This window comes from Falco peregrinus, chromosome 4 (assembly GCF_023634155.1).
Source record: "Falco peregrinus isolate bFalPer1 chromosome 4, bFalPer1.pri, whole genome shotgun sequence".
NCBI lineage: Eukaryota > Metazoa > Chordata > Aves > Falconiformes > Falconidae > Falco > Falco peregrinus.
Window position 1 is genome coordinate 96027217 of NC_073724.1, and position 26330 is coordinate 96053546.

General features: G+C 37.5%; 1 protein-coding gene across 3 annotated transcripts in view; it reads right to left on the reverse strand.

Moving 5' to 3' along the window:
• NBEA (neurobeachin) overlaps positions 1-26330 on the reverse strand; it is a 509659-nt gene that overhangs the window by 155439 nt on the left and 327890 nt on the right. For 2 of the 3 annotated variants that reach the window (XM_027792046.2, XM_005241160.4), the window contains exon 40: positions 13027-13170. In XM_027792046.2, the coding sequence (XP_027647847.2) occupies positions 13027-13170 (144 nt within the window). Of the gene's footprint in view, positions 1-9825; positions 9865-13026; positions 13171-26330 lie in introns of all 3 variants that reach the window. The other variant, XM_055802616.1, reaches the window with a different exon arrangement.

A 26330-nucleotide genomic window follows, 5' to 3' on the forward strand; every position in this document is an offset into this window, starting at 1 on the left:
GCTGCAGGCTCCAAAGGGCGGGGGGGATCGATCCGAAACGCCGCTTTAAAGCCTCATCAATCTTCATCTAGGTTGCTCGAGTAATTACGCCCGATTCTCTTGTACGATTACAAGTGGATTTGGGTTTCTATTCCCCAGGCCCCCTCTCTTTGTGTTTACAGAAGGGGGGTCTGGGCAGGCAGCGGCTCGCTGCCCTGCAGAAGCACTTGCCCTCTCAAGCGGGGCGTCCCTGCCCTCCCCTCGCCCCTCCCCGCAGTGCGGCCGGGCCTGGCGCACGGTGATGGGCTCCCGGGCCTTTGTGCGGGGAGAAAAGCGCCTTCGGAAGACACGTCCTGGAAACGACCCGCTATTCTATCATTTTAAGGAGGCGCTTGTGGGCTTTGCTGAATCCCAGAAGGAAGACCATCAATTTAATCCAATTAGCTCTTTTCCCTGGTGTTGTGCGGCTAAGATAAAAATAAAGCCACTGCTATTTAATGGTCAAAAGGCCAAAACCTAGAATCTGACATCCAGGAGAAGACAATAGGTGCATCCTGGCTAGCAAGCGTGCCCGCGAAATGCACTCACGTCCTGGAGAAGAGGGCAGAGCTGCCAAAGCAGGGGGTGGATGTGGAGGGAAAGGGAACAGTCGCTTCTTAGCCCCTTACTGAATGCAGAGGAAATCGGGGATTTCTGGCTGCCTCCTCATCCTCATCCCGAGAAAAGGCTCCGAGCTCCCAGACCAGTACCTTGGCATCTGCCCTGTGTTCTGCTCAAATGACACCTCAGATTTGTTGCAACATAAACATGTCAGAGGTATTAAAATGCGACAAGGAATAAGCATCATTGTACTTTCCAGATGAGGAAACGTCTGCTTGTGGGGTGTTTTTCTCTCTGGGCAAAAAAGAAGCAGAAAGCATAACAAATTATGGGATTTCGAGGGAGGGGGTGTTCAAACTAAGTTAAAAAAAAATCTTTTCAGATTTTTTTGTCCTCCTGAAAGCCCAAAATGAAAAAAAAAAAAAAAGGGGGTATTAACAGTGTGTCATTTTCACACTTGTCCTTTGGAAATCTCCAATTACAACTTCCAATTCCATAGCATGTTTAAGGAGCACTGAGTCTTTTTGTTGTAGCCTTCAGGGAGCAAGCCAGGCACTGAGAGAATACGAAATTAATCCACTACAGCTACAGAGAGAGAGGATTATGTTTTAATCCCCTTTGGGATAGTCTCTGGATCTTAAGGATCCGATATTAAAATGTTTACATAAAGCATCATCAAAATACCGCAGATTTTCCATATGGCACTGAGCTACCGGGAAGCTTTGGGTCTCCTTCCCAAACCCGGTTGATAATGTCATGAAACAAAAGCCGGGCACACCTGAGCCAAGAGCCGCGGGACGGGCTTATTCGCACGCGGGGACGATAACAAGCTGCGGCTACCGGCCTCGCCCGGCCCCGGGCGGCAGCGGCGGCGAGCTGCGCTTCTGCGGGGGATGCGAACGCCGGTTCCCCGTGCGGCTGCAGGCAACGGGAGCGGAGCGGGGGCCGCGCTGCCCGGGGCACCGGCCGGCAGCGGCACACGGCGGGGCTGCAGGGGCTCCCCGCGCCGCCGGCCACACCGGGGCCAGCCGGCTGGCAGCTGTGGGGGCAAAGCCAACCTGTGGCTGCTCCGCCGCGCCAGGCAGCCCGGGGATTGCGGGGGGGACGCGCGCCTAGAGCGCTGGTCGGCTGCTGGGACCCTTCAGCAAGAGCGTCTCTTTTTTTTAAGGAGCGTTTTGTTGCCTTTTCCCAGCTCCTCTGCAGCGGCCAGGGTGGCTCGCAGCGGAGGGGCAGCGACCAGGCGAGAAGTTCTAGCCTTAAAACCAGACCAGAAATCACTTCTGATCTACAGGTCTTGTAATCTGTTCAAATGGAGAATTTTCCGCTTTGCCTGATCCCTGTGGTCAGCACATGTGATTTACATTTCTAAAATAAACGCTACCGCGCATATACATTTTAAAATAATATTTTCTTTCCAGAAGTAAATGATTGTGGGATTAGAAGGTCCCAGTGAATAAAAGCAGAATGCGATCTCTCCCCTCCTCTCCGCTCATTTTTGTTAGACAGAGACTTCAGTCGTCATATTTAGTTCTTGTATCTCAGCTCTTGTATTTTTTAAGTGCAAGTAAAGAAAGTCAGTGCAAGTGAAAAGTTCTATCAGGTGAAGAAGCCTGCTGTCTGCTAAAGTAAAATTGCCAGTAAAATTACCCCTCTTACAGAAAGCTCTGAAAGAGTGATATTTTGAACTTGTCATTTCAAACATTTTCATTTTCCTAAACTGTCACTCTTAACCGTAAGAACTAAGGATGCATTACATTTATGAGCCTGAAAATTACACCAGAAGTATATTTGCTAAAACGATTGGGCATAATTACACTTAAGTAGGACAAGATATATGCTTTTATATGCTGAATTATGAAAACAAGCAATTTACCTGCTGCAGAATTAAAAGTAACTTTTAAAATAATGTGTTGGTGATTACTTATAGATGAGAAAATACTAGCTGGGACAAATACTTTTAAAACATACCCAATCAGTCAGACTAATTTAATCTTACAATCTATTGGTAATTATTCTGAAAAAAAGTGGTGAATATCACCATGTTTCATTTTTAGCTGACACTGTTTTAAAAGGAAAAACACGCAATCTTTTTTCATATACTGTTTAACATGGAAAAATGAATATATTTACTATGTAAACCATCAAATTTTTCATAAATCACAATTTGTAAATTGATATGATATTTAAACAAGAAGTTTAAATATTAAATATAACTATTAAAAATCACTCATAAGGTACCTTAACTAAGGCAACTGAAATTCTCTCAGCACTTTAACTTTAAAGCCAAGTGTATCTGACACTGACTTGCATTTAAAATGACTACAAATCCTTTTACTTGAAACAATTTTTACACAACACGAAACACACACACACACACACACATACACTTTAGTTTCTTGAAATATAAATGGCATAGCACACAAGCAGAAACAAGTATAGGCACCAGAAGCCTTTGGGAAAGTCAGAAAACTATTTCATCCAATTAACGTCATTAATTTAAGACATGCACTGCCATGTAAATAACAAGTAAACAAAGCAGGAGTCCTAAAAAACAATTAACAGAAATTAGGGGTTTTTTTGTTCCTATTGTTGTCAAAAATCTGATTCAAACTACTCTTTAAAAAGACTCTGCAGTAAATATATTGAACTTACATGAGGATGGTTGCCCCCAATTTGTTCTCCACTATAGCAGATACAGGGAGTAACTCCTTCACTCAACACAAGGCCTTATAAGAATGTACATATACAGTTCCCTTTACATATCATTTTCAACTGTTTCAACAAAGAGAATAATTCGCACAAATTTTTGATTGCAAAAAACATAATCTAAGTCTAAACATGACTATAATCTTGTTTTTCTCCTCCCTCACTTGAGTAACAGCCCCAATTCCTTTCCCCTGTTTTCAGAGATATCCAAGCTTACTTTGCTGGCTTTTTACTCTTGCACAATCATATGTTTCATATTGTGAGGGAGGGATTGATTTTTATTGTTTGTTTAAATGTCATTGCCAGTGTGTATAGCCCCTGATATCCAAAATTTTCCCCACTTTCCCCCCCTTTCCTCCATAAAGCACGTAACACTACTACTAACATCAAAGATCAACTTCAATGGTCTTTTTCAACAACAATAACTAAACAATTACAGCAACTCAATTCTCTTAAGTGGTGCCATAACAGCAAACAAATGTGTTTGATTAAAAGGAAAATGTAAATAAAAATAATCTTGCATATTACAACTGTGAATAAAACAGTAAGAAATAAATACATATTTTTGTGAGATTATGAAAATAGTTAAAGATAGTGTTGCTTAAGGAAAAAAAAAAGTTATCTCAAACATATACATACTTTCCATACATTAGAATTAAGTGACATATGCACCTCCACAGGTAAAATATTACTTGAATTCCATACCTTCCTGGTCACATTGAAAGAAAAATGTAAAAAAGTACTTCTTCCTGAGGGAAAACATGTTTCACAATATTCCTAGGAAAAAGTATCTCTTCGTATAGTTCAAGGCATGATAGAAAGCAACCACTTAATAGAACGGTTACAGAATATGCAGAGACAAGCTCAACACCATAACAAAGTCAATCTTACTAGGTGTCTTCTCACAGAAGGTCCCACAGAACAATTAGCTGTGTGTCTAACAGCCTAAAGCAACTCGGAAAACAAACTTTTGCCCCCCTCTGCAGGTAAAGCTCTGTGGCTACATGAGGACCTCTGAACTGTGCTCAAGCTCTAAGTGGCTTATGTGGGTTTAGTATTGTTCCAGGACATGTTTGAGCACCAACCTGGCAGATGATCAGGTATTAATAATAATCAAGACTCCCCTTAATGATTTACAGCTGGCCAGAAACTTAAATATTTGGGATAGGGACCTCACTACTGCAATGCATACATTTGGCACTTCAAAATTAGATACGTACAGTGTGCTCTGCCTGAAGCTATACCTTGGAAGGACTGAGTAATTTAAACTGGTTTAGAAACAAAGAACTTGATTATTAAGCAGTGCATCCAGATGCGAGTATGCTACACTAAAGCACTATGACCTGCACTAGCTTCCTCCTAATTTTCAGGTAAAATTTAAGGTACTTTTTTTCAACCTAAGTGATGCTGAACCTGCTCACATAAGCGACAGTTTTTCTCTCTGAGAGAGCCACTATAGCTGTCTATTTAATCAAACGTAACAGAAAAAACACAACTTAGAAAAGCATATCTAATGTGAGAAGAAGAAAGGATAAAGTGGAGAGAGCATCCTGCTATAGCAGTATCCCGCTGAAACAGGAACTCATTGTAATGAGTCAGGAACACAAGGGATCACATCCCAGTTGCCACTCTGAATGAACCAAACTTGACAGGTATCTTATACAGTCCAGCTTTGTGTACCTTGTCATGCCAAAAGAGTTCAATTGATTAGAAACGAAATGAAAGATGTGAACCCTCAGCTTTCATTTCTGCTAGTCTCCATTCTGGAAAAGCTCTTCAGGATAAACTGTAAGCCTTACGCTTCTTGAGACCATAGTGAAGGGAAGTGTTATGTTCAGATAGCTTGGATATTTTAAAGTTCACTTATTTGGTTAGTTACTCCTGTAGGTGTGTGGGAAAAATGAAGTAAGTTGTTGAATCAGCATATGACTTGCTAGGTATATTTGGAAGAATCATCTAAGATGCAATAGTTGTAACTTGAAAATTAAGTATCTCAAAACACCACCAGAACCAATACAGAATGTTTTCTAGTGTAACTGTGTCTGCTGGTTGACTGCATATTTTGCTTTCCCACAGTTAGGGAACTTCTGAAGACTCTCCCACAAATACTCTCTGGTACCTAACAAAAGGAGAACTGATGTGGCAGGCTGTGTTGTACAGGCTTTTTTCCTTAACAACCTGATTTCATTGCAGGAATTTTATTGCTTCTGAAATAACAAACTTGTTAAAGTTTGTTCAAAATGGCTTCCAGGATCAGAAGTTATAAAGATAGAGGCTGACAGAGGATGTTCATAGAAAACTCGTTTCTTTAGAAAGCCAAACTAAAAGCACTCACATAACAGGCTACCAGTGGGGACTGTCCAAATGTACTGGGTTAGGCTGCCTCTTGTACAATTTCTGGCTAATAAACCCAGGACTAACCAAACTGTCCCCCTGATTGATTTTTCAGCTTGCTTCTGTTAACACTGGTGGAAAAAAACCACACCAAAAAAGCAAAAAAAAACCCAAATCCTGTCCATAGGTCAACAAAAGTGCTCACTTTAAATATAGGGACTGTTAATACAGTTCTGGATACCTTCCTGCCGCTTATATATGTAGGTCTGTCCCTATACGTTCTTACTACGATGACAGAGATTTTTACATGGGAATCAATTGCATAGTGAAGGTGAAATAAGGTGCAGAATAGTGGATCCTGGCTCCTTACATATAGGCCTTTTTTTCTGCAGTCTCTGTCCTATACATCAAATAGCTCATCAGCTTGAGCTTTGATAAGCTAACCAGTTCCATCCAGGGTGTGGTACCTTGGGACCAGGGAGAAGCTGCAGACCTGTGCACTAGGCAAGTGTTCAGTCATAGGCTCCATTGCACAGCCTTGGAGATTTCAAGTAAAAAGTTTTGCAAGTTATGGAAAATAAATATAAATTAAATAGGCTGATATGAGTGGACAGTAAAAGCACGTGAAGCACTCTCAGAGCCATTCATAAATGCAAAAGAACAAAGTTTGAATTGATTTAATTTTAAAGCTTGGAAAGCAGGAAATCCAGCTGCCATTTTGAAAGTTGAAGATGCTCAGACTTAGAGTGGGGTGCAATAAGGTGCAAACAGACGGGCTCTTCAAATCTTATCATATGTGACTGTCAACCAACTTATAAAATACTAAGCTATTTTGGACAGTAATGTAGAAAGAATGATTAGAATAAACACTGAGACATCTAAAAATAGTATGTTATAGAAACTGTGGGGCTTTTTTTTTGTTTTTAGTGTGAAAGCCAACTGCATATCAAAAGTATAACTGTTTCCAGTTTATGCCTGAATCTATACTCTAAATTAAACTCATACAAATATGTTTTTCTTTTTTATACTTAGACTTGAGGATCAAAAGCTGAATATATAATAAGCAGAAACTATGGAAATCTGGTTGAATTAAATTTCCTTGTTTGGAAGTACAAGGCTTGTGTGGTTATGTGTCTACCATAAAAAGGGAAAAAGAATGACTATTCTTCCACATTCCGGTCCCTTCCCTAAATAAGCAACCCCCGCAACGAAATTCCTATCTCGAACTCTAATTTGGAAGAAAAATGGAGTTTGAGGGGAGAAAATTATTCAGTAGTACATGCTGAATTCAGTGAATAGTTTCCATTGAGAAGCCTGAAAAACTAGGAGAAATATTGACTTTTTTTAGTGTTTTCTAATGAAATTGATATTCGTTATTTAACTGATGTATTTGTGTGTGCACGCATACATACATACTTTCTTAAAGAAAAAATATAAAAGATGGAAAAGCTTAAGGTACTTTAGACACCTCCAAACAGAGAGAAAAAGTGAAAGAAAATGCAAGAGAGAGGAGAGAGAGAAAAAAAATAGGGCTGGGGGGAAAGAAGGAGAATAACTACTACCTCTGACTCTGGAAGCCTCAGAGGTACAAGCTGTTGGAGTCTGGGAGAGAATTATTAGGAAGCATCACTGCATACTTGCTACAGTCCTTCCTGAGCTTCCCCTGTGGTTGCTCCTTTCTGACCTCTGGGACCCCCCCAGCCCATCAGAGTCACTGGTGGAGGGATGGCAGCTGCTGCAGTAGAAGGAGAGCGTGTGATGGGCAGCAGGGCTCTCCCAGCCTCACAGAAGAGGACCCACCAGGGAGGGAGGAGAAAGGTTGGAGGGTGAAGACGGGACCACTCTTGGAACCACTGTCATGCTTTGCTCTCCAGGAGTTGACAGGGATGAAGATATTCCTTCAGCACCTGCAGGGTAGGCTTTGGTTGCTGCTGGAGACAACATAATGTGCTATTGGGTCCTTTCTTTGAATCCATTACTCTGACAGCAGATAATGCAGCACAACTTTCTCTGGTTGGCCCCAAATAAATGATGGGGGTTTTGCCTGCAAAACCTAATAATTTGAAAATCTGTCTTCTCAGTAGAGGCCCAATTTATTGTTCTTTTCTTTAATTAAGAAAATCTACTGTTTGTCCAACTCCATTAACAAAAACAATAGAAATGATCTTACATACTTTAAAATAATTTTGAGATGACAACAGAAGAAAAAACAAGAAAAGATGCCCCTCCATTACTCCTTAAAAATAGGTAGAGAAAAAGTACCGACCAGCTTTGCTTATCAGAGATTGTTTACACTGGTCAACTCTTGTAAAGAAAATTCAGTGTCAGATTTTCATAATAAGAAATATTACTGTAACTAAATGTGTATATGTATAAATATTAAATGCATTCTATATTTAAAAAGATGAGTAAATCATATTTAAATTTTCCATCCCAAATACTTATTTTGTGACCTTTTTGTGGATGTAGATGCAATTCCTTGGTGTGTTAGTGTTTTAATTACTGCATCTGGCCCTGTGCAAGGCTTCAAAATAATTTCAAAAGTGTAAATGACTCCTTTGTTTGAATCTGGAATAGAAAGTTTCCCTTAGGGCTAAATTATTTACTTTTTATTATTATTATTTTGGTACTGTTACACAGTTTTAACTGTAAATCTGTGTAGTAGTAGAACTTTTGGCACTATTCCAATTTCCACTAATGACAATGTCAAATGTTTTTTTCAATTCAAAATTGCTGAAAATTGTATTGATTTCTGTTAGTTTGTCTGAAATGAGACTAAAGGCTTACTTTGCATAGGCCACAAAACAGATGTTGATAGTGTTTGGTTACCACCAGTCTTGTCTGGACTTCAAACATGACCTGGAAGTGAAAGGTCTTATATCTCATTAATAATAATACAAGCTGTCAAATCCTCATGACCTCGCACAGGGCAGTAAGTCAATACACTCAGCACACTACCAAGAAGTCTGGATAGAGGGCTTATCACATTTAATCCTCAAGCCAATGTGGAATAGCCACCCATGCTGGCTTGGATGGAAGGTCAGCCTTGTTTAGTAGTAGCAATGCTGCTTTCTAGAAATATCTCTATGCTGAAGTTCAGAGTTGGTAAAAGTTAGGGCAGTGCTGGGCTGCTGTGTCTCACTCACACCGTCCTGGCACATTTGCATTGTTTCCTAGGTTTCCTTCCACCTAGGGACAGACGTACAAGAAGAACAGAAGATTTGTAGTGAAGGTTAAGATATGTTAAGAGTAAGATGCATTAAAGGCAGTTAGGTGCTTTCCTTGGGTTTATTTGGATGAGATGCTCAGTCTCCTCGTACAATGGAGTGAATAACATGTATTTATTCTTGCAAGACTGTTGTGAGGCTGTAATTCACCATGGCTTATGGGATGTCAGATTCTGAGTTGACTGAGCCCAGGCAAATAACCAGACAGATGCCTGCCAAAGCCTTTTGTTTTCCTAAAATAACCCAAAGCCTTATATCCTCCTATCTTTGTTTCCTTTTTTCTTTCTAGAAACTGCTCTTTAGAGAGCAGTAAAAGACTTTGTCAGGGATACTTTGATTAGCTGGGACCTATTTGTTGTTGCCACCAGCCACATGACAAAATAGCTGAAATGTGCTCCAGTTACAGAACATGTATCTTTCAAAAATGTCATTAAGGCTAAAATCTGCTTTCAGATGTGCACAAACAATTCTCATCAAGTCAACTGCAACTTCACAACAAAGGGAAGAGAACATATTTCTAAAATGTAAAATTCATAAAACCTGAGTGGTTCAACATTTATTCTGGTGTTTGCCTTTTTTTTTTTTTTTTTAATGACCTATTTTAGAGCAAGTGGTGCTTTGAAATAAAAAAAGTTTCGTGAAAGAGTATTAATTATCTGTTAAAACATATTTCCTTTTGAGAATGCCAGCTTACAATATTAGAATAGATCCACATATTTTTCATTTTGAAAAAATCACCTACTAAGCAGAAGACAAACTGTTAGTGAATTTGCATTCTCAGGTTCTTAAGAGAAAATGTAAGTATTTAAGAGCCTTACTGTAGCATTAGAAAATAGAAAAGGAAAAGAAAAAGGAAAAAGTTAGTAATATTAACTCACTACAGTGGATTTGATTGTATGAACCACAGATTCACAATATATTAGAAAACAAAATTGACTGGTCTATCTCAATCATTAGTTCTAACAGAGATGTGACTTGCCTCTTGAAGTGAACAGTCTGGGAAGAAAAGGAGCTAAAACTGAAACAGAAAAATTTAAAATACTTTAATACATAAATGCTAAAACAAGAACAACATCTTTTGATAACTCATACTGTAAGACAGTTAAAGTACTGCTTTAGTTAAAAATCTCGATGCAGACTTAAAAGTCATAATTCTAAGACATAATAACATGGAATCTGATTTTTATATTTTACTAAAATGCTACTTAATATAATGAAATCTGACCAACTGCCATTGCAACATATGGAATACTAAGATTATATAATAAAATATTCAGACTATAATTATTTAAAAATTCTCCATCCCATATGTAATTTATCAAAGTGAACTTTGCATTGATTTGTGCCACATGGTTGATGAAAAACTATAAAGAGTCTCTGGAACAAAAGGTATGTACAGATAACTTTGTACGAACAGTCTCAATCTGTTTCAAGCTTTCCTTTTTTTTAGTTTTAACTTCACAAATCAAAATATTGTAACATTTATATTCTTTTAGTTAAAAACTTTCTAAAACCTAAGGCCTCATCTTTCTAAAACGTGCCTCAGTTTCATGGAATAAACTATGTTTAATTGTTTTAGTTAAATGTGGACGATCTTAAATCAATTGAAACCTGTTTTATAATGATTTTGTTTAATTCCTATCCCTTGCTGAGACAACCCACATCATTGTAAACCAGGTTTAAATTGATTTTAGCTTTAAAGTTAAATTGGAGGCATATCTGAATATAGAAATTCCTATGTGTTATTCCTCTATGAACAGTAACTAGATATAAATGATGCTGTGATATACCATAACTTGATATATCCCAAAGATTTCCAGTTCACATACACTGAACCCATCTAACTCTTTAGCCTACAGTGTAGCTGTATTCGAACCTGCTCTTCAGAGCTGTCAGAGGTGGTTCTAACCATCTTAAGCATAAAACCCACCTCCCTTGCCTACTGCTTTTCATGATTTCAGTTATTCGACCCAAGTTTCAGAGTCACATTGTATATTCTGAAAACTGTGGAAAACCTTGATACCATTATATGCAAAATCATGCAGCAAAACAGAGGGCATGGAGGGACTGGTTTTTTCAGCAATGGGTAAAATTTACAAAAGACACATACGATACCATGTGTGACCATTAACTCTCAAAAGCATTTCATCTCCAAAAATGAGCAAGAGTCGAGTAGCAAAGGCTGCAGTTAATCTAATAGTAAAAATGAGGTAGTGGAATGTGGGTTCTTTTTGACAGGTTTGCAGGTTTTGGTACACATATAGAAGCATTAGCACATCATCTCACCACCCTTGGAGGCACCCTGCTTGCTTTGTTAGTGTTGGTAGGGAGCACAAAGGCTAATTCTGTTAGGACAGACGTCCTGTCAATATTTCAAAAGTTGATTTGTTTCAGTTTCTGTAATTTCTGTTTTCCTAATACAATATCTCCAAATTTCTATAAACTTTAAAAGCAGAGGACTAGAATTACTGTGCCATGTCCTGAAGGAGAACAGGATAGCATATATGTAGTGATCTCTAGTAATAGGCTACATTGCACATTAATACTTAAGGATGCATTGAAATACCAGTTTTTTGCAGAGGGATGTAGCTATAGGGGTTGTATTGCATCAGTGTGTTTGAACGAAATGGCAGTGTTGGGGCATATATAAGAACTTCATAGCTGACTGAGATTTTCCAGACTGGGCAAGAATTCTGCATGTCCACTTTGCAGTTCTAATTAGTATTTCAGTGTAAATGCACACTGCAGCCTTTGAACTACAGCTAGTGTATACATATTTGGTTGGAAGTATTGTTCTTATATCTAAGAACTTAGCCAATGCAGCACCAAGTTTTCCTTCTAAAGCAGAAAGGGACATTGATCAAATTATTGCACTAATCATCCTGCTTGATGCGCTGTTTTATTGGCTTAAGACAACAGTGTCTCAGCAATGGCTAGCTGCAGATTGAGAAAGCAAGCAGATTGACGTATCAACTGTGATAATCATGTACTGAAGGTTACTCCCAAACAAAAGCATTTACTTCCCCTGCTCTGCTGTGCTTTAGTTTCAAAGTATGAGACTAACTTCCATGTAGGAGTTTTTTGGGTTTTTTTCCATTTGTTTATTTTTTCCCCCATTTGTTTATTTTTTGTTTTGCTTTGACTTTTTTTTTTTACCATCCATTTATGATCTTTGCTACAAATTTCAACTATGGCATCAGAGGAAAATGCAGGAGCAAAGATAGCTATTTTAAACATTCAGTTATGCAGAAAAAATCCTGAGACACCACAAAACTACCCCTTAGTGGAGTAGTTTATTAAAGATTTTCCTAAGTAAATTAACCTAAAAATGTTATACTGCATTTCACAGTTCTCACATTTTTATCTCATCTGAGAGAAGAGTGCATTTTCAACTTTCAACATGCCTTTCTTTCCAGACTACTTTCCCAGGAAAGGTAGTATTGGCTCAAGACAGAGCTGTAACAGAACCTGCTAGAAGGTGGATAAAAGTGAGACCTCACTGCATACCTTCAGCCAGGGAGAAAGGTCTACAAAAGCTCTCAGGTACATATTCACAGAGGATTCATTCCCAGCTCGTATGCTAACTAACAAAGTTCACAGCTGGGTTACAGTCTCATTCCCTTGTTTACAACAGGCAACTTTTTCCCTGGCTGTGACAGATGGGTTGAGATACTGCAGATCCCCCCTAACTCCATCACTGAGAGAAGTGGGTGCCAGCAGGAGCACACGTGTCTCTCCACAAGCTGTGTGGCACTTGGGATCAGGTCATGGCACACAACCGCATGCTGACTCGCAAAACCCTGAGTTGTGGAATTAGTACTCTTTTCCATTTTAACAACAACAACAACAACAATAATAATAATAATAAATAGAGACACTCCACAGTGATTTTACAGAATTTTCAACAAGTCATCACAGGCAGCAATAAAAGTACTTTGAGGTATTGCTATTTATTGCATCTCTGCTGAAAGACTGTGCAATAGGCACATGCTTTGCAATCAAATTCCTGTAGTTCACAGAAGTAGGGCATCATATTAAATCTAGAACACAAAGAATCTATTCGCACTGTAATTGTATGCTTAGCTGTCAATATTAAGACACCAACCACAAAGGTTATGAACTAACAAGTTTAAAAGAGCCTTTTGGCTCATATCTTAGTTGTGATGAAAAGTATAATTACCTGCAAGGTTGTCAATCTCTTTCTCTTGGAGCAGGCTAACAGCATCATCATCTCCTTCCAGCATAAGCTCTGTTTCTGCATTCTGATTTACCACAGCTTGACTTCGGAAAGTCTTCTTTGACTTCACTACATCCTCTTCGGTGCCTAAAAAAAGTTGGAAATGCTGTGAATTTAGGTGAATAATTTTTTAAATATAAAACAACTAGTCAAGTAGTAAAAAAATACAGTATAGATCTTTTTTATTGATAAAGGGAAAGAACATTTTCTAAAACTTTATCAAAATTTACAAAATAAGCAGCCTTATTCTATCTTTCAAAATATATCTTGAATAAAATACGAATTTTTTCACAAAGACTCTCCTGCTTTTAATAATTGCCATTTACTTTATGTTCAATTTGTTCCATTAATTTTATACCTGCAAGAAATTCAGCAAGGAGTTTCTCTAGCGTTTTTGGTGTCCTGACTCTGATTGACCTTTGAGAGCTCAAACCACCTACTCTAAATAAAGAAGCTGTTTTTAGGAATTCAAAATCTGTCATGATTTTTGTTTTAGAGATTGGGGGGGACAGGGTGGTGAATAGGATATAGGTTATCTCAATATACAGTAACAACAAGGTAGCCTATGCAGAGATTCAGAAAAGACTGAAAAAAGACAAGCACAGTAAGGGAATTTTGGTGTGCATCTCTGTGTGTGTTTCTAAGGTGCACAATAAAAATGTTGGTATATAGACATGTGCCAATTACCTCAAAGGGCTTCACAGGTAAGTCTCACCCTCCTTCTTGCCTACAACCAACTTTTTCTATTCAGACTGATGGTTCCTTACAGCAGGAGATAACCCCTTCTTACACTTTGAGAAGGTCCAACCAATGCTTGCCAGGGTTAATTTGCATGATGTAAAATATTAATCATAGTGTGGTCAAATGATAGAATCATAAGTAGCTTTCATATCATAAATAACTTTAATGTTACTGTTTTGACATTGCCATGGTATTTGTTTCTTAGCTGGGGAGAGGTCATCAGTTCTATTTTCAGTACTACAGACTCATAGTAGCCTTAGGCAAGAAAGCTTTCTATTTTTTTTCTAAACAGAAAACTCTGCATCTTCACCTTGGACCATACAGGATCTGGGTACCTCTGGTTCTGCCAGAGAAATAAAACTCAAATGCAATCTCTCCTTTCTATAGGATAATTTGGAAATTTTCTTCCTAGTAACCTACAGAATGATGGGTGAAATCTGAGCAAAATCAGGTATGTGTGGATTTTGTTTGTCATCACAGAATGGTCAGAATTGGAAGGGACCTCTGAAGACCATCTGGTCCAACCCCCTGCTAAAGTAGGTTCTCCTAGAGCAGGTTACAAAGAGTCACATCCAGGCAGGTTTTGAATGTCTCCAGAGAAGGAGACTTCACAGCCTCTCTGGGCAGCCTCTTCCAGTGCTCTGTCACCCTGACAGTAAAGTTCTTTCTCATATTCAGAAGGAACACATATGTTACAGTTTGTGCCTGTTGCCTCTTGTCCTGTCATTTGGCACTACTGAAAAGAGCCTGGCCACATCCTCCTGACACTTGCCCTTAAGGTATTTGCAGACATTGATAAGGTCCCCTCTCAGTGTTCTCCAGGCTACACAGGCCCAGCTCTCTCAGCCTTTCCTCATCAGGGAGATGTTCCAGTTCCCTCATCATCTTTGCAGCCCTCCACTGGGCCCTCTCCAGTAGTTCCCTGTCCCTCTTGAACTGGGGAGCCCAGTACTGGACACAGCACTCCAGATGTGGCCTCACCAGGGCAGAGCAGAGGAGCAGGAGAACCTTCCTCCACCTGCTGGCCACGCTCCTCCTGATGCACCCCAGGGTCCCACCGGCCTTCCTGGCCACCAGGGCACACTGCTGGCTCATGGGCAACTTGCTGCCCACACTGCCTGAACGTACAACATGATGAATACTATTATGGCAGATGTAAAATGATGAGGTAAAGCCCAGTAAGACTCACAGCCTCACATGAATACAAGGAGAACTAAGAGGAATATAGTAAGCAGACAGGTTAGTGAAGATAGATGCATGGAATGGAACTTCTGCCAGGTAGTTTTGTTATTACAAACAGTAGGGAAGGTGTTAGGATTTTATCTCCTACTCTTATATGAGCCTTTTAATTAGTTTGTGCACAGGAGAGTCACACCATATAAATAAAAGTGCTGGAGGCATATTTTTCTGTGAGTGTGTTTACTCTGAAGATCACTGTTAGCATGCCACTTGATACTGGACTCTACCACAGGCTGAGACAATCTCATGTTTTACATTGCCTAAAATTAACCTTTTTTATACTATTGCTATTATCCCAATTGCTATTTCCGAAACTACAGAGCAGGTAAAGACAAACAAACAAACAAAACCCCTGCATTTTTTTCACCAAGCCCAAAATTAAGGACAGCAGCTCTAGTCTTCCTGTTTGTTGCTTTTTCCATTAGGACCATACTGATACTAATAGCGATTAGACAACACCAATGTCAAAATATATATATATATATTTATATATAAAATACACTGTATTTTGCTGTGCTCAGTTATTAGGCTGTGATCATCACCTCACTTGCATAGGTTACTACTTAGTGCAAATAACTGTAATTATTTACCCAATTTAAAATTGAATCAAGTAACTAACGGGTGGGAAAGTTTTCAGTATTATGTCCAGGGTTTGGGTTTTTTTTGTTTGGTTTGTGTGTTTGTTTTTATTTTTTTTTTTTTTTTCCTAAGTCACAAAAAGGAGTAGGAATTGTAAAAGTTTAGAAAAACACAAAGGAGTTATGTGTTGTAACAGATCTTCAGTTTTACCAATTCAGAATTGTCCTGAGTATTTAATCACTAGATCAGGATCTTGTTACACTTGTGTTTACTGCAAGGGAGTTTAGCATCACTTGACACAAATAATAGCTCCTGCTGTGAAGCATTTGAAGTTGAAGGAGATTCAGCCTGAGATGATCTAACATGATGGAGGAAGGAAGCATGAAAATATTGTTCTCTTCGTTTTTGGTAGTTCTAGTGAGTGTTACAAAAGTTTCTGAGTTTTTATAAAACGTGATAATCTTCAAATAAATTACTTCAAAAGTACTAATTTGGAATAATCAGTCAACCATTTCTGTACTAACTGGTTAGATCAGTGACAATCCTTTAAAATTATTTATGCATGAAGACACATTTTTAAAATTACAAGAAAAAAAGTTCCAGGTCTGAAATTATTACTAACAATCAAAGTGCATCAGAAGAACCTAAAATTTAGTGTATTTTAAACCCCTTGTGATGAGGGTTCCAGTTACCAGATTGCAGAAATATTGCCAGACACCGATGTAAGAAACATGGTAGAGTAGAAAGCATTAAATAAGTTTGGCAAATTTGGAGCTTAGCAACAAGACAAATGTTTCTAAAAGCCATACTGTTTTATAGTATTAAACATACATTTATCTAAAAGAAATATAGTAAATGGCGCCTCTTTGTTTCGATGGAAAAAAGTTCTGGTTTGGCTGTTGTTTAAATTTATCACTTTGTTGAGCGCACCTCAGTTTTGCTGTACTGTACCAAACATTTATCTAAATGAAAGTGTACGAGACCTGGAGTTGCCCTTCAATCACTATATCCTTTATGAATTAGAGTTCCATTTATCAAAATTACAGCAAGAAGAGTAAGGTCTCACAGGGCTGTCTCATTACAAGGCTTGTAAACACTGTCCTTACAAAGAAATGGTTTAACACCTAACAAATCAAAAACTGATTGGGAATAGAATTTATTTGAGATCATCTATCTTCAGAGGACGTGCTGCACTGAGTGCACTTCGTGGCCTTTCTACCCATTCATCAAGAAATTAACAAGCGAATACCACAGACCACCAGATCTCCTTGGATCCTGAAATGTGAAATATGTTCAAAACAGATCTGTCACGTCACAGATGTTCCATTTTTATATTTCAAGAGAACTTCAAAAAGGTTTTAAAATAAGAGAACCTCCTCAAATGAGTAAAAAGAAAACGAACTTGTCTCTTTAAAATGAGACAACAAACTGAATAAAAAATTATATGACATAAAACTATGTCGAGTATTGTTAACAATGATATAGAAAGGAGAGACGAATAAATGAATACTTGATATTTCAGTGCGTTTGAAAAAAACTCAAACCTCAAATTATTTTTTTAAAGCCCCAGCAAAATTACTATGAAATGAAATCTATTTCCAGATATGTCATTTAAAACTTTTTTTAGGACACAGGGAGACTGTATTTTAAAGACACAATAAGGAATTGTATTAATATCCGTTCCTAAGTGTAATTAGAAAATGTTTCAAATTCACTAAGATAGGCAACAATTAAAAGGAAACCAGATAAAATTTCAAGAAAGCAACATTTTGACATTGGGGTGCACAGAACTGGAACTGGGAGATGCTATCAGTTCTTGTCCTTAACAAACTCCTTCTTAAGGGATATTTTTCTAGACTGATATTTGGAAAGAAGCCTTGAAATAAGCAGCCAAGTATTTCCTAAAACTACATTTTGCAAAGAAGTTAAAAGTTGTAAGTCACCCAGCTCACACAGCAGTCCAGCTGAAGTTGGTGCCTTAATTTCTTGAAACTTGAAGGCTCTGTCTTAAAGATGTTTCAAGGAATGTATGTATAAGACTAGATAAACTATTTTTAAAAAAATCCATCTTTTGTTTAAGCTGTTATAACCTTGATAATTTTTTTATATGTGCACATTAATAAATAGATTCCTACAGTAGCTTCAGGACAACTGAAAAGAGCTCCTCTTAAAAAAAATTAAAGAAACCAACGACCACTCCTCTACAATACCTGTGTTTTTTATATGTCTGAAAGGTTATATGAGCTGCACAGTAAACTTGTACAGTACTGCCAAGGATTTACTATTCAGTCTTCCAGTAGTATTACTTTTCCTTAAACAGAAATTAAGCAGACAAAAAAAGCCCATACCAAACCCCCACAAACCCCTAATAATTTCCAAAGAACAGGAGAATCTCATGTTATTTTGCAGCTACAGCTCTAGAAGTATTTAATACCGGCAATATTTAAACAATTGGGGGGTTACTGTTATTGCAACATTGGAGTTTTTGCCTCTCTATTTTCAATTAAATCAATAAATACCCTGTTGGGTTCTGTAGGTCCCAACAGGTTCTAGGCATGCAATCTAAATTTCAAAGGCACTTTAAGTGCCCCGACCCACAAAAATTGTCCCTAAATAAAATTTTAAAATTAGCAGTACAAACACAACATATTTTTTATTGTATTTATGTTTATGTACACTTATTTTATTAGACTTTACACTAATTACTATGATATATGTTCTCTCTTCTATTCATTTATTATATGTTCAAATACAGCGTTTTAATTTTTTTTCTCTCTGTATTTAGTTTAAAGTGAAGTTTAAATATGGTTAATTTTAAGAAAAGTTTGCTTGGTAATGCTGTAACCAACAAAAGGAGACTACTGCTTCTTATAAAGTTGTTTCCATAGTTTACTTCAACGAATTACCGATAAGGCAATTTATGCAGTGAGTGCTCTTTGATCTTTGAAGAGAGATGGCAGAATGGAAAGTTAACCTCATTTTAATGTTACCTAAATATACTGACAGGAAATTCTAATGTTTCCAAACATCTGGAAATCTGCTTCATGGGATGGTGTTCTTCTTTTCTATAAGAAACCTTTTTCTTATATTGTCTTTTACAGTTTTATGTGGCTTCTAAAGGAACATTTTGACATAAGTAAAGTCTGTTCTCTTTACAGTAAAATGCTGCATTTAATTAAAAACTCTCTTTTATAGCAGCTAAAGTACAGTTTTTGTGAAGCTTAGCTTTCCTCAGAAGCTTTTAAGGGTAATGTTGCTTTTTTCTCCTTACAGATCACTGGTATGTACTGCTCTGTTGAACGCTGCTTTTGTTGCAGAATTTTAATCGCATACAGTAGTTTTAAATATTTTATTAAATAAAGGAATTCAGAAATAGTTTCTCACAAGAGGCTACCTGATAGGTCATGATGTGAAACATGAAATTATATCACAGCTAAAATATAAGTTGTTAATACAGTTCAAAAGAACTAAGCTTTTTCTTGGGTGAGATTTTTTGTTTATTGTACAAACCAACTTTTCCAGGAAGAACCAAGCTTATGTGTGCACAGCATTAAAATGCAACGTTGTTATCTACCTTTTTCATTCTTTCAACATCATTAGTAGTTGAAAATGCTTAGAAAAAGGTTTTGCTAGATAATCTTCCTGCTTTATATAGACTACCAGTTTAAACCCCTGCTTTCATTGCTAATCTTTACTAACTTGATTAGGACCGGGACCCTCACAGCAGTCACAGTTATGGAGAGCAGCTGCTTGGGAGACTGTAAACTGACCTCTACAAAACTCCGTAAGATTAAACCATGGACATGGCGACCACTCCACCCCAGCCTAATACCTTTCCACTGGGCTACAAAGCCAGCCCTCCTAGGACTGAGTTCACTCGGTGGGAAACATGAATCAGGTACCCCTGGACCTGCTGAAGAGACTGGCTTTCTGGCTTTCAGTAGCAGACCAGTGCTGGCATATCATGATGAACTATTCCCACCTGTGTCTGCCAGGGTTGTTATTTAAATTGCAATGTGTTTCTGGAACTGGCAGCTTTGACTGGCATATAATTCAGTTTTCCCAGAGAATCAGAGAAGCAACTGTTATTAAAGGAAGGCTGGTTTTAATAGATCTAATAGAAGCCAGAGAAATCTAAATCATATTTTCATTATTAAGGATCTTTGAAGAAATGAGGGAGAAAAACCATGGCAATCGCATAGAAATTAAAAATTGTATACATTTGTATTGGAAGTTACTTCCACCAAAAGTAAAACCAAATCACATTTTTGTTTTCCATAATAGATAAATACCTGAAAATTTAATCATAGACATTCCATGCATTTTTCTCCAATTTTTATACCTAATATCTGACCAGTCTTCTTTATGTAATTTGTAAATAAATACTTTATTGTTGTGTACATTTTCCTCTTTAAAATTCTCAGATGTTTAACGTTGTAAAAATTAGACTGACATAAACCGTGCCAATAAGGAGACTAAGAATATGGGCAAGGCCAAAATGAACATGTGAGGGCTTTTTAAACAATAAATACTTGTAGTTAAAGTCAAAGTGTTGTACGTTAAAATAAAAGGTTGTACATAAAAATAAAGTTAGCATGTTGAACATTCATTATTTTTTTAGTTTACAGATAGGAAACCTGAGACTCAGAGTGGTTACAAAATTAATTTTTAGAAGTTGTCAGTATTATCATTATATTTATTTGAGATTTCAGATGTTGTGAGCCTACGAGAAAGGATCCTGCACTGATTCAGCATCAGCTCTAAAGAGCCAGCGGGTGGGTGACAGAGTCAGACATGGCCAGTCCAGCAAATGTTACGAGGCATTTCAGGCTCCTGAAGAGCAGTCTTCATTCTGACTGGAACCAGAAGACAACCTTCTCACAGGAACTTAAAACAGTCAAATGTTTATACTTGGATTAAGATGTAGCTTGCCACTGTAACTCGTACACACAAGAATGGATTCATATTTCATGACTGATGACCTTTACAAATCCCTGTCAGTTTGAAATGCAGCCCCTCAGTGTATACTGTAGTTGATAAATTGCAGAAAGAAACCAAATTCTCTGATATGCTGTGCACTTAAACAGGCAAAGATAATACACAAGAAAAATAATTAGGAGCAGTAAAATTTTCCTAACTGTGTTTCCAGCCATTTTACAGAAGTACAGTAATAGCTGAGAGGAAAATAACTACATCACACCACCAGTTATTGCTCAGTGGAAAGGACATCAAGGACACTTGCAAGTAAGAGAATTGGATCAATATTAACGCGATTTTCATTTCATGCTTCCCCAACTCCAGTAAGCTGACAATATACTCTGATTATGTGAACTGCCTCTGAGTAACATAGAAAAGGTTATTAGAGCAAGAGGTGGAAATGGAATGCACTTTTTATATTGACAGGTCTGCTAATAGAGTGTACTGATTTTCTAAGCCATGCAATGCATTTTCACAATTTGGTTTTGACAGCAAAAAGGAATTACATTTATTCTTAATTCAAAATATTCACGTGTAAGCAAAGGTTTCTTGAGACAGGCCACTGAAGAGGGTAATCAAACTATTTCAATAGCAAAATGTAATTAATAAGGTAAGAAACAAAAGGTGATTGAATTTAAATATGTATGCCAGGGTAATGAAATCATGAAACAAATCTGCTAAATGAGGCATTCTATGCTTTTGAAATAGCATCTGATAAAATCTTCTTACGATAACACATAAGTGAAAAATAGGTCATGTCTTAACATTCAGGTCTGGATTATGTCTGGAAAGTTTTAGATTAGTTCTGAGTTTGAAATACCTAACCCAAGCACACATTCTTCAGGAAAAGCCATGTTCTGACTCTATCTGCTTGCAGAGCCTAAAGACAGGATCAAAGTTGTTGGAATCTAAAGAGGCACACCCCATACTGAGGACCTGTGCCCACATATGCTACCCTCAGTTTTGCTTCCGGCTGACAAAAAAATTATAATTGAAAAGGCTAATAATGATAAAGCCTCGGGAAGAAATGAAATGCTCTTTGGGAATACAAACACTTGGTATACGCTAGCAGCCCAGTGGTAATGCAGTGGCATGTGAGAAATGTGATCTCACCTCCTGTACTGGGCTATTCCACACCAGTATTTCTAACCCTTACCTGACATTTAAAAATTAGAGCCTCCAAACCATGAGACTGATCCAAAGCCCAATATTTTTAAAAAGAAAGATATATCTGTAGCATTGTGGTCTGTCTTCTAAGTTTGAATTCGGCCTCTCTGTGGCCAAAGCACGGGCAATTATGTCTTTGCTAGAAGGCAGTTTTGCCCCTCACCACACAAACTTTTGCTATCAGATCCAAACAAGGCCAGCTCTTCAGAAACAGCCCCTTACAGAGACATAATAGGACAGCTAAAAAGTCATTCTCTAGTGCAGGGAATGAAGGTGTAGGAAGTAAGTTTAAAATTATTTTATAATAGCTATTGTAATTTCAGTAGTTAGGTAACTATTTCAGTCTCTATTGAGACTACTTATTTATAGAAGAAAGCCTCAACAGCTTGTGATCAGTGCTTCGAGAGACCCGTTTGCCAATACGTCTGAAATGATTTTTGCTTTCTAGAATAGTAATCTTTGCAAATGACATTCTGCTCTTTTGAGATAAACAGAAGGAACATCTTATGCAGTCTTTACACAGGCAAAATCTCCTATGCATGATACAATGTCTCCTTTAACTGTTTCTTAAAAGGATTGTCCGTGTTATATATATAAATAATAAAAGTGTCAATATAATAATGTCATTAGAATATCTAGATTTAGTCTCCATTATATTGTATTTTATTGTGCAATTCCAACTGGTTCAGTGTGCTGCCCTGTTTGCTTTCTTTTCTGTGCAAATTTCATTTCATCTTCACATAGATCACCACATCTTTAGAACTGGCGTACATAATTTTCACTTCAGCAGCAACAGTAACTGGTGGGAGGAACTGTTTCTATTTCTGCATAGATCAATGCCTATAGCAACACCAGACAAAGGGCAGCACCCACAGGATATATACATTTGTGAAGCAGCAGTGTGTCCCTGACATTTGTTGGGATATTTGTGTTTAACTCTTAGTGCTACTACGGGACTATGTTCTAGAAGCAACAGACAGCACTTCTGTTGGGCCAGGCTGCTGTAAATGCATAAGCTCCTTCAAGACAGAAATTATCTATAAATAGCAAGTTTCTATCAAAATTATCTAGATAGCAATTATCTATCAAATTAAAATCCAAGCTTTGCTATTTGCTTGTTTTGTGACAGAGTTTTAGTCTTGTTTGGTTTTGTTTGTTTGGTTTTTTTTACAAAAATATCTGCAGTCATAAACCATCTTTGTTTCATGCAGTCTAGCAAAGAAAAGCGAAACAGTAGCAGTACACAAGATGTCATTGAGATAAAGCAGATTCTAAGGGTCTATTATTAAAACAGCTCAATGAGATAATTGACAAGATTTTCATTATTTTGTCTCTAAAATAGGTGAACGGCAATCACTGTCCCAGGTAGAAAGCCTGTGTGTATTAAGGAGAGCTAACTCACAGAAATCTTAGCAGCAGTCAGCAGTAAAGAAAAAAGGAAAGCAGTATTTTCTTTCACTTTCTGTTAAGCTGCCATGTGGGGTCTGTGTGTCTTTCATTCTGCTTTGCAAAGGTTGCAAGAAAGTGCAAACCTTCTGTGCAACTGCAGGAATACTTGCAAAATTTCTACATTTATGTTAAATTTGCAAGTCCTAGCAACACTATTTTCCATTCAGACTGGAGCTGAGATGCTATTTAGACAACATGATCAGCTTTTTTAAGGGCATGGCATTGAATGACTTGTGCTATATAGTGAAAGAACTGCCAATAAAATCCTCAAGTTGAGCTTGTAGACAATGTTCAGGGCTTTACAAAAATATACTGGGAGATATATTCTTTAGGCATATAATAACGATAAGAAAAAAGTCATGTCATGATGTAGCATACATGATATGAAACCCCAAATTAAATATCTAACTGGAAACATGCATAAAATGCTGGCTGATAGAATTCTTAACAAGTTGTCTTCCTTGTCACACTGGTTAGTGGTATATTTGAGAACTTTCCCTTAAAATATATTTGGTTTTGAATACAGTGCTTTCACTAGGTGTTTCTGCATCCCTGCCTGTACCTTGCATAATGCTGAAACTCATAAAATCTTCCAGTTTGTTTCATGCACTGGTACTTTTTGTGCATGTTTCAAAGCTATAAAACTATAAAACAAGTAACACATAAGTGGTATTGAAGAACTCACTGTACTTGTAGGAATATGGAACAGCCAGTGCACATATACATGAGTCTTTGTTTCTTGTGTACAAATCTTGGTATTTACATAAAACCTATACGATAATTTCAATGTGATCTAATAGAAATAGATTTTCTGTGATATATGTAAAGTAGTGCAATGTAAACAGACGAGTAAAAATAGGTATATTAAAATACACATTGTCTCTGAAAACTAATTCCTTTGTTTTTGTAATCTATACATAGCGATTCCATTTGCTTTGTGAAAGACAAGGAATCACCTATATTGAAGAGATACCTGCACACTGCCTCTGTCCACTTAACCCATCTTTACCTTGCATGTAGCTCAGGGGCTCTCAGAAACCTGAGCCCATTTCCTGAAAGCCTGTCATGCCTCCTACTGGCTGTCAGAAAGAGTGGGAGTGTAAAGTCTTTTAAAATCTATACTATGATCTCCTAATTGTAGGCTGCAATGCTTGCAGCACTGCTGAAATAACGGCCCTGCATTCCAGCCATGCACTTGGCAGGCTGTCCTAGCCAGGCCTTCAGAAAACACCTTCCTCCGTACAGGCAGACATGGATCTTCACCTTGCATTTTTACACCCGTTTGGTCCAGCTTTGACTTCTTTACTCTTTTTTTTTTGTGTTATTAAACACCTTTCCCCCTTAATAAATGATACATATTTCCAGTTGCTCCTATAAAAAGTGGAGAATGAAGTCCTGCAGTCAAGAAGACATCAAGAATAAGAAGTGTGGAGAAAATCTAAAACTGGAATATCTTGTGCTTTTAACTATAGCCAAAGAAGATTTAAAGTGCTGTTACTCCTTAATATGGAGTCTTAAATCACAGAAAATAGGAGGCAAGAAAAGCACATGGTAAAACCTGAATCCTAAAAGCTACATTCAACCAGCTGTGAAAGATGTCCTGAAGGAGTATTATTAGACTTTCACTGACAGAATGCTTTTCCAAAATGTTTGTATGAGATGCACTGAATATACATGGGTCAATAACTTCTATTTCTGTGTCAATTAGCAATAGAACTGAATTAATAGAACAAATACACCCTTCACATGGGTTTAAAAACATTTTGCCTCACAGTAAATTACTGGTTTTGGTAAATTAATAACTTTCATTTGGCAGAACCGACAGATATCATGTATTCTTTTCACATGAAACCATTAATGGTTGAAGGGGGAAAAATGCAGCTAGACTTCTAACACTGGCGATGGTTGTGATTTTTAGGTCTTAGGAATGGTCTTGCAGACCAGTTTGATTACTTCAAGAGCATTCCAGAGTCATATGCTTTCAGATGAAGCAGAGAGAAACAGAAGTAGTTGTAACTGCCGGTAAGAAGTCAGAAAGTTCTGCAGTAAAAACTATTAGCTCAGACCTGTAAACACCAGCTAAAATCCAGGTCATGTCACATAACATGACAATCTCAGAGGAAAGGCATTTGAAACCCAACACAGAGGTTTTGAGGGGAAACGAAAAGTTTTTGTATCCTATTTGGCTGTGTGAAAAGCTTGAATTAGAGTCAAGGTAGAGATTCTGACCTTCAGATGTGAGGAAATCATTAGAAAAAAAATGGGAACAGGTATTTAGAGACTGCAAAGGACTGTTAGGATGCAATTGCAACTCATCTCCATCACCTAGTCAGACAGCAGAAGTTCAATACAATTCAGCACAATAGTGTTCAGTACTCTACCTAAGGAAATTCCATTACAGTTTACACCTTGAAGGTGTCTTTCACTACATTACAGTGGGTTATAAGAATGAGGATCTTCATAATAGTAGATATATTTAATCAGAAAATATTTATGATTGGAGTGACCTAAGAAGTACTAAAAACAAGCCCAAATTAAATCTAGTATTTTAGATTTAATTATTCTCACAATTAGGATTTTGCTTTGCTGATCCTTCTAGTAATACCTAATGTAAGCTCTTATTCATGGACTTTCTTAAAACAATTTAATTTTCACCTGTATTTGATAGTTACCATGTAAAATATTGAGGACACAATTATGTCATATTTTCCCTAAAACCCTAGGAGGATGAAATATTTGGAAGTTTATTTGGAGAAGCAGTGGATGGCACTGTTGGGCTACAATTATAAGGCTGTAGATGCAAATCTTGAATTGCTAAGCTTAAAAAAATCCACAGATTTTCATGACTCCTTCAGGCACACAATTTGGATGCAAACTCACTCAGGGTACATTGGAGATTTCACAATCAATGTGGAAGTTCCTATACTGAAAGGAATTTGTGTAATAGGAGTATTATTTTAGGTGCTCCAAGTGAAGCAGAATGGTTTACACACTTGTCTCACATGGCAGGATGATCACATTTAGACTAAAGAACAAAGTGGACTTACTTGACACATGGAAGCATTGTTATGGATTAATTTAATGACTGCATACAT